The sequence below is a fragment of the Lipophrys pholis genome, assembly GCF_963383615.2.
Source record: "Lipophrys pholis genome assembly, chromosome: 9".
NCBI classification, from domain to species: Eukaryota; Metazoa; Chordata; class Actinopteri; order Blenniiformes; family Blenniidae; genus Lipophrys; species Lipophrys pholis.
In genome coordinates this window covers 31,964,861-31,974,159 of record NC_137639.1, presented here as the reverse complement: position 1 = coordinate 31,974,159, position 9,299 = coordinate 31,964,861, and the positions used below count along the sequence as shown (strand labels likewise).

The 9,299-nt window shown below is 43.1% G+C and overlaps 1 protein-coding gene across 2 annotated transcripts; it reads left to right on the top strand.

The window, feature by feature from the left end:
• The first annotated feature begins 365 nt into the window (after positions 1-365).
• nt5c3a (5'-nucleotidase, cytosolic IIIA) lies at positions 366-7,785 on the top strand. Of its 2 annotated transcripts, XR_013935612.1 has the most exons (9): positions 407-742; positions 2,763-2,861; positions 4,760-4,829; positions 4,926-5,058; positions 5,152-5,241; positions 5,345-5,507; positions 5,600-5,800; positions 6,380-6,814; positions 6,865-7,785. XR_013935612.1 is itself a non-coding variant. In XM_080471270.1 (8 exons), the coding sequence occupies exons 2-8, from the start codon at positions 2,763-2,765 to the stop codon at positions 6,479-6,481; spliced, it is 858 nt and encodes a 285-aa protein (XP_080327396.1). In that variant the 5' UTR covers positions 366-742; the 3' UTR covers positions 6,482-7,785. The 2 variants fall into 2 exon arrangements, 1 of the variants encoding a protein (XP_080327396.1); XM_080471270.1 differs by having other exon boundaries at positions 366-742; positions 6,380-7,785.
• The last annotated feature ends 1,514 nt before the right edge of the window (positions 7,786-9,299 follow it).

Genomic DNA, 9,299 nt, shown 5'->3' with positions numbered 1-9,299 from the left:
CCGCTCATAATGACGAAGCTTCCACATGATGTCACTGAAGGTTAGTGTCAAACTCCCTTCCACCGAACCACCGAGCAAACCTTCAAAGAAAACAGATTTAAAGATAAAAGAAGTGTCTTCATGGTCGCAGACACAGAGATGGTGGTGAAAACTCCCATGATGCAACAGCTCGAGGAGAAGGTGTCACTACAAGTTGAAATTGCACGTCAAAAGGTTACCATTTAAATGTTATTAAGTCAGTATTTTAGCGTTGAGTGCCAGTGGAGAGGAGAAGCTGCCGAGCCTGAACTAAGAAGTGTGTTTCAGGTTTCAGGACGTTGCTGCGGTAAAACGTCCAGCCTGAGTCACTTCCTTTAAAACTCCATATCGTGGCTGGGGGTTGTGAGTAAAGGTTCACACGGTATCTCTCAGGGCTCTTTTGTTCAGGACGGCGACTATAAACTGTTCTTCTCCCGTTTCAGACCAACGAACTGGTCTCAGATAAAGTTCCTGTGGAGTGGACAGACATCGGGAACGTCGCTGATTCAGCACAAAAGCTGCTTGTCATCACGTTTCCACGTGTGTTAGACTGTTTGTTGGTGCAGTGGTGTTGTGGTTCGAGGGCAGGGTTTGTGTTGTCTAATCTATTTTCGGGGACTGCCCCCCGCCCCCCCCCCCGGCCCCCGCCCCGCTGCTATAAAAGCCCACGGCAGCCACACAATCTTTTCCTCACTCTTGTTCCAGCTGAGACAACAGACCCGAGGTAAGAATGTGTTTCTGCTTGTATCCAGGTCACCCTGATGGTGGAAGAGAACAACTTGTTCTCCTCAAAGTGTGAACTACCCATGTTCACCTCTTACTATCATTGGGATTATTATTATTATTATTATGATGCTTTATCTCCGGCCTTCAGTCAGTTTTTTCACTTCTAACTTTGATCTACTTTCACAAAGAACAGAACTTCAAACGGCGTCGGCGTGTTTTTGTCTTTGAATCGTTTATTTCTCCACGAAATGAAGAAAACTTCAGCTCCGTGTCGTTATTTTGTGAGAAACAAACACCATCTTTGCGTACAAGAGTTCCTCAGTTCCAGATGCATGATTTAGTTTTGCGTGGTTGAGAAATGAGTGTTTTCACGGTGGGTATTAAAGGAACGCTCGTTTATTTTTATCGAGTCTTCCCAGTGTCGAGTGTCGGACCAGTGTCATATTGGAGTAATTCATGAGGTGCCAAAAAGTTCAATCCAGATTATATAAGTGGGGCTTGTTGTTCCCGTGGAGTTCTGGAGCCTGGAGACGTTCTGCTGTTTATTTGTGACTGTGCAGAAAACCGCATCTGCAGCTTTATGGTTCCATGTTTTCATGAAGCAGAACTTTACAAACCTTTTTGAGCCGCTGCACTCGGTCCACTCCCACTAACCTGCGCTGTTCTGGCTCCGGAGACACTTTGCTGCATTGAGCTGGAACTTGTGGAATAATACGTTTGGTGGAACTGAAGCTACAATCAGAACCCAACAGATGAATGTGTTGAAGTTTTGCAGATTTTGGTTTAATATCTGTCCGTTCTTCCTGGAGTTTGACTGAAATGTTTATCATCTGAACTTCTTTAGAATCTTCTTTCTCATTCTCCTCCGTCTGGTTTCCATTCCACAGTCAGAAGCAGTAACATGAGGATTCGGGATCAATTTGCTCACATGAAACAGCCGCGGGCAGAAAATGACAGAAAATCATTTTGTGGAGCGGATTGGACTGGACTTCTTCTTTTGCATATGCAGCTTAGCTTGAAATATCTTTATGGACCTTTTTACATGTCCTAATTTAAAGTGTTCATCCAATGGAAATTAAGCTTTTAAATTCAAATTCCATTTAGCCTTATGATGACTAAACTTCATTTAAACAATTTTTAAACAAACAACTTTATTTATATTGCGTCAAAAACAACACAGCGATATCTGAGCACAAACGAATCGTCCTGCTTGTAACCTGAGAAGTCCGACCAGGATGGGTTAGGTTGAATAAAGGAATGCGTCTGGTGTATTAAAGGGTTAACCCGACGTGAACATTTTCCTGCCTCTGGGTTTCTGGCTTGATATCTCGGTGCTGACTATTGGTGTGACCTCTGACCTCGCAGGTCAGTATTGACGAGCTGAATGAGTTCGAATCGCCGCCTGACGTCGGGGGAAGCAACTTGATTTCAGCGATTAAATTGATTGAATTGTCGCGTACGTTTACCTGGACGATTAAAACAGTCCAGCGACTTACAACTGGACATTAAGAGACGAGGTGACGCTGCTGTGGTTCTGTGTTGTTACTCAACTCCAACACATTCCAACACATCAGCTGTTTCACCCTGAAACACACACCGTCCACGAGTGTGTGTGTGTGTGTGTGTGTGTGTGTGTGTGTGTGTGTGTGTGTGTGTGTGTGTGTGTGTGTGTGTGTGTGTGTGTGTTGCTGGCAGTGTTAAGAAAATGTCAGTCATTTTAATTTGACTTGCGTAACGGCATATTGGCATGTAGAAGACACGTTCAAGTCAGGACATGTCACCTTAATATTTACCTCTTTTTAGCTCACATGTAGGTCAGCTCTAAACTCTGAACACAGGAACTCCACTCCATCGTCCTCATCCTCTTCGTCCTGGAGGCCGAACGACAACGATCCAAACGATTCAATCCAAAGCATTTCGTTCACACTGAAGAAATATTCTGTCATGCTGTGTTTGACAGGCATTTGAATGTTATTCCAGAGTGAAATGTCTCCGTCTCTTTGTCTGCGTCCCTCCAGATGCCTCAGTTTGAGAAAAGCACGGTCCACATGAAGGACCCCGAGAGGGTGGAGCAGATCATCTGTGGCCTCATCAAAGGAGGAGCTTCCAAACTGCAGGTACAGGAATGAGCCCTGAATCAAAAACACCCACACACAGTGCCATCTGGTGGTGGAGTCAAGTTAGTACACACGCTGGCTGTCGTTCACGTTATGCGACAGAAAGTGCACCAAAGGAAGTATCTCAAATAAGAATAGACCTCAGAGACGATTTCAACTGTAACCTTTGCAGCTTGGAAACATATCAAGAACATTATAAGAGCAGATCTGCTGTTACATGGCCGCTCACGTGCCTGTTCAGCAGAACTGGTAAAAAAGCAGACTTATGCTTTGGTTCCAATAGTTTCATATTTCCTAAACTACCTGCACTCTTGGAGTGGTTGCACTTAAACCAGCGTTCCCCCAGCTTAGCTTTCAAACTCTACTTACACTGGTCAATGTCAGCTGATCATTTTGAGCATTGCACTAATTACAATATACGATTTATGATAAAGACACTTTTATCTTTTGTTGTTAAATAATTGCATATATGAAAGGAAACAATATTTCCATATTGCACTATTCTTTTGTATATCACAGTATTTAAAAAAAGATTAAAGGCACTATTTTTATTTGTTTAATTGTGTTCATTTGCACTACAAGAGGAGCAGCTCTCCAGTTTTGCTGTAAATCACATAAAGACAATAAAGGATATCCTATTCTATGAAATTTTGCGTCATTGTAATGCAGCTAAGTTTTTATATCTGCTCAGTTTTTGTTCCGTGGATATCTATTCTTTTTATTCGGTTACATTGCTGTAGAACATGAAGACAGAATATGTCTGGTACATATAAATTATTAATAATATAAATACAATTTTTGTCTTCAAATCACAACTGAGTTGGCAGAAATGAAGCCTGGTGCAGAGCGTAACCAGAGATAACCAGAGATAACCAGCAGCCTGCATTATACAGCATGAGAAGAATAATGTTGGCCACCAGGGTGTGCTGTTTAGATGATAATGTTGGCCACCAGGGTGTGCTGTTTAGATGATAATGTTGGCCACCAGGGTGTGCTGTTTAGATGATAATGTTGGCCACCAGGGTGTGCTGTTTAGATGAGGCGTTACGTGGAGATGCCACATCAGCAGACCTCGACACTGTTGCAGGAGCCTGAAGCTCACACACACAGATGTGGAGGTTTGTACGTGTGGCTCGTTGGTCTAGGGGTATGATTCTCGCTTAGGGTGCGAGAGGTCCCGGGTTCAAATCCCGGACGAGCCCAACTTTTAAATAAATCTCACATATAGGATGAGGATATTATCAACCTTTTAGTTTTCTGGAGTTTTGTGGTTAAAGAAAATAAAATATGGTATACCCTTTACAATGACGAGGGCTGAACAGGTTTATCAATGGAACACAACCAAAATAAAATGTGAACATTTTCATTGTGTTGCACAAATGACAGGAGAATATTTATAATTCTATATTTATATGACCTCTGAATTAAACAAGTTCGACACTTCTGCCTTCTGGTTCTAATGAAATAAACATAGAAAATGTAGGTAATCATCAGCAATAGGAGCTTTTTCCTACTCATCCACAGTGCTTTGTGTTTACATGCACAATATTTAACATCTTACTTATATCACAGCTGGAAACATGCAAATATTAAGATATAGTTACATATCAAACTAAACTCAATTACCTATAGCAATTAAAGACAATACAAGTTGGAGTAGAAAACACTTCATTCATTCCCAAAATAAACCAGTAAATGACCAAACAATTCAAAAGAAATGTGATTTAAGAAAAGCGCTTGATGCATCGTTGGATATCGTATTATTAGTTTGAACTCACACGTTTCCTTAAACTGTCAAATGTTGATATTTCTTATTGGTTTTAAACTCTCGTCTTTAAATGGTGCTGGAGGTCACGAGTTTGAATTCCGTCAGAGAATGTGACCTTTCCTGCTTTCAGATCATCACTGACTTCGACATGACGTTGAGCAAGTTTGCGGTCAACGGCAAACGCTGCCCCACGTGTCACAGTGAGTGAAAACGACCCCCAGAGCAGCATGGTGACCTCCTGTGGGTACGAATGACTCGGGGACATTATATCATGGCCGTCTGTGACCTCTGCACAGATATCATCGATAACTGCAAACTGGTGACGGAGGAGTGCCGGCAGAAGCTGCTGCAGCTGAAGAATAAATACTACCCCATTGAGATCGACCCTCACCTCACCATGGAGGAGAAATACCCCTTCATGGTGGAGTGGTGAGCGCCCACACGTATGACGACACCGTCCTCTTCAATGTCGCTGGAGTTGTGAGTCCAAACCTTTGGAAATGTGCGGCTGTTTGTTTCCAGGTATTTCAAGTCCCACACGCTTCTGGTGGAGCAGCGGATAGAGAAAGACAAGCTGCCCGAGGTGGTGAGGGAGTCCGACGCCGCTCTCAGGTGCGTGCCGCTGCGGGGGGGGGGGGGGGGGGAGGAGGAGGAGGAGGAGGAGTGAGGTTCTGATGTGCAGCCTGTGGAACAACAAGCTGCTTCTGGGTTTCAGAGAAGGCTTTGAGCAGTTCTTCGACCGCCTGCAGCAGCACGGTGTGCCCGTCTTCATTTTTTCCGCCGGCCTCGGCGACGTGCTGGAGGAGATCCTCCACCAGTCTGGAGTCTACCACCCCAACGTCAAGGTGGTGTCCAACTTCATGGACTTCGATGACAACGTGAGTCCTCTTTAGCTCCTGCAGCCGCCGCCGCCGCCGCCGCCGGACGTTCACTTTGAAAGCCCAGGTGGGTGACCCGCTGTGTGTCGCAGGGCGTCCTGCGGGGATTCAAAGGGGAGCTGATCCACGTCTACAACAAGCACGACGGCGCCCTGAGGAACACGGAGTACTTCAAACAGCTGAAGGAGTACTGCAACATCGTCCTGATGGGCGACTCGCTGGGGGACCTCAGCATGGCCGACGGGGCGCCCAACGTGGAGAACATCCTCAAGATCGGCTTCTTAAATGACAAGGTGCACAAACACAGACCTGAGAAACACACGTGGTTTATCACTTCTAAATATCCAGCGGAGGTGAGGGGGGTGAGGGAGGTGAGGGGGGTGAGGGGGGTGAGGGAGGTGAGGGAGGTGAGGGGGGTGAGGGGGGTGAGGGAGGTGAGGGGGGTGAGGGGGGTGAGGGGGGTGAGGGGGGCCGTACAGCAGCTGCCTGCTACCAATAGATGTGGGTTTTTCTTCATTTAAATAGAAATGGGCAACTTGTGGCCTCATATGTGCCCCCAACATATTTTCTAAATATAACGATGAAAGAAAGACCCTAAAGTTGAACTAAAACATTTTACAACTAAATACATTTTAACGTGGAAATGATCAATGAGGTTGAGTTATAAGCTCTCAAGTTAGCTTTTATTTATTTTTTTTAATAAATTGGTCCAATTGCCAATAATTGTTAAATAGCATGCTACCATTTATTTGCCCCTCTGGTAGAGAGAATGAACATTTTATTACCCTCGTTTGAGTGTGAGCTCTGTGACGCTCCATGATGTCTGTCCTGACCTGACCCCGTCTCCGTCTCCCTGCTGTCTCCCCCTGCAGGTAGAGGAGCGCCTGGACAAATATCTGGACTGTTATGACATCGTCCTGGTGAAGGACGAGACTCTGGAAGTGCCCAATGCCATCCTCCAGAAGGTTTTATAACAAGATGGCTCCCCCACCTGCATCATCCAGCTCTGGAAGACTCCCCCAGCTCCTCCACCTTTCACCCTCTAACAGCCTTTTGAAAAGACATTTTAAATCCCCTGAATGAACTCTTCTAAAAGTCTGTCTCAAGCGTGTTTCGTCAATGTTACTTGTTTCTGATGTCTTCTCCCACATGTTACGATGACTGATTAACCCAAAGTGAGACCATAGGTCACCTTCAGCTCTCACTCCGTTACCGTGGATATTCCCAGGATTTTATCTTTACTACAGTCGTATTTTATACAATAAACCCGGTGCTTTCTGATTTTTGGAGCAATCCCAGCACCTCAGGTACTCTAATTACACGATCCATCTTGAGAAGAGCAGCTTTTCAACCCGAGCTGCTCTTCATTTTAACAACACATATCTGGCACAGCTTTGAAATGGCTGAAGTAATTCAGTTCGTGAAAGACGCGTGGCTCAGACACGGGACGGCCACCCACAGTATTTATTTAGCTTTAAGAGATGAGACTGAGCCGATTGGGAGGAAAGTGAGGAAACGCACTTTAAATTTTACGTATGGGGACAAAGGAGCCCCGGCACATGTGGCGGTAGTTTGGATGTGTGGAAGTAGAAAGTAGTTCTTGCACATAAGAAAGCCGTGTTTACACTTGTTTTTAAGTTACTTCACAGAAAAAGAGACGCTTGATTATACATTGGACATTTATAACTCACCCAAACAAGCATCTTTCATGCCAGTGTTAAAGGTTAAAGAGGTGTTAGAGTTTCTCATCAACAGGAATTATAACCGATGCCTTGAGATGTTGTTATGAACTAGAGATGATGGTTCATCTGAATCCACTGACAGTCGGCTCGTCAGCTCTTCACTCTGTGGTGGAATCGAGTTCTACCTCCAATATATTTGACCTTGTTTTTATCAAAAGACTCAACGTGTCTCAGTTTGTCTCGCCCTGTTGTGTTGAATGTGCTCTTTGAATTTGTCTGTTTTTGATGTGCTGCTATCACCTGCATGTTGCCTTTTCTTATTGTTGAGTTTATGTCACAGAAACGGGAGACTAAGATCTATATCTATATGGACTATATCAGTTAAAAGGGGAATAATACTGTCATACTGTACATGTGGGCGTTATATGGAAGTATATATTTGTTTCTCTGCACTTGGACATATTTTCTGAGGTTCAGACTGGTGTGTTTTATTTTTATAAGCAAATGGCTTCTTCTTTCATGGCGTGATTATAAAATGCAATAAAAAGTCCTTTTGTGAAGCTCTGCAGTTGATCACACTGGACCTCCATCCCTCAGAGAGTGTGATGCTGTTTAATGTCGTGTCATGTGGTTTAGAAGTGTTCCTTCTAAATACATTACTGCGCAGGATTATTTGTTATAGCATTTACAGTGTATGTCCTTTAGTGGGACTCCCTAGATGAAAACGCCTTTCCACATTTTTGGATATCTGAGTTGCAATTGTCCACATAATGCACATATTTTACTTGTGAGCTTCCTGCAGTATATTTAAACTTCTTACTGTGGTGTGAAAAGTGGAGCAGCTGAATTGATGTCTCGTACTTAGTGACCTAAATAAAGGGATATCTTATCTTATCTTAAACACCATCAAGCAGTATTTATATTTATACGCTTGCGGAAAACAAATAATCAATCAAAAGAATGTGCTTATGCTTGAAGGTATTTTATCAGAAAGGACAGTATTCTGAAGACGAGTGATGTTGCAGCTGGATTACTGGAAGTTAGAATGAAATGGCTTTGGCTGCAGTGTCATCCTCATCCTGCAGGGTGATGGTAGGACTATCGGTTGTCTTTATTGTTTTATCTACATAAAAACACCAACTTTTCATGGCTCGTTGGTCTCGGGGTATGATTCTTGCTTTTGGTGCGAGACTTCCTGGATGAGCCCAATCTTTTACATCTGAAGTTGCTGCACATTTTCTCTTGTTTTATAAGGTAACTCGTTCAATTACTTGAGCTACAACAGCAGTGTGACAACACGTGTGAACTTTAACAGTTAAAAAATAGACAAAACAGAAAACCATCTCTGAAAAAATACAAGAAAATGACAAAGGGGGACACTTTGAGCATGGTGCAGTAACACAAATATCCTGCAGGGGGCAACAGATCGCCAGAATCTTTTTAAGTGGATCCCAGGACACAGTAAAACTCAGACAACGTGGCATAACTGCAGAAACATACAGTCAGTCCAGTACCTCTGAAAACATGGCTCGTTGGTCTAGGGGTATGATTCTCGCTTAGGGTGCGAGAGGTCCCGGGTTCAAATCCCGGACGAGCCCTTAACTTTTCAGAAAAGACTTTGCAACCTATAATTAGTGAAGTTCAGGGATCACCATCAAAGAAACGACGAAATACATCACAGTACAGGCATCAGTTCTTATGAAACTTATCTTTGTAAAGGCAGTCCATCCTTATTTGATGTTTAAAAAAATATATATTACATGTTTTTACTGTTATTAGACTAGAATTTCTTTTTCCAAATATTCATTCGTCTACCTACAAACGATAATCGCTATCCAGCATCTTCAGCTATATTTAGAATGCAATGTGTTCAAAATGTAATATTTAATTTACCACTATTAAGATTTTGGTTCGGCAAGGCAGGTTTATTTCAAAAGCACAATTCACACAAAAGGCCATTCACAGTGGTTTCCATGGAAATATAGGAAACACATTAAAGCAAGGCAATTAACATTCTTTACATATGAAATACATTTAAAAAAGCATAGCATTGAGAATAGATATATAATATTGTTTAATGAAAGACCCCAAAAAATATTAGTGTTTTAAG

Coding starts and splice junctions, on each gene's coding strand:
- nt5c3a (XM_080471270.1), top strand. CDS start 2,763: ATGCCTCAGTTTGAGAAAAGCACGGTCCACATGAAGGACCCCGAGAGG. Junction 5,059..5,151: donor TACCCCTTCATGGTGGAGTG/GTGAGCGCCCAC, acceptor GTTTGTTTCCAG/GTATTTCAAGTCCCACACGC. Junction 5,242..5,344: donor GAGTCCGACGCCGCTCTCAG/GTGCGTGCCGCT, acceptor TCTGGGTTTCAG/AGAAGGCTTTGAGCAGTTCT.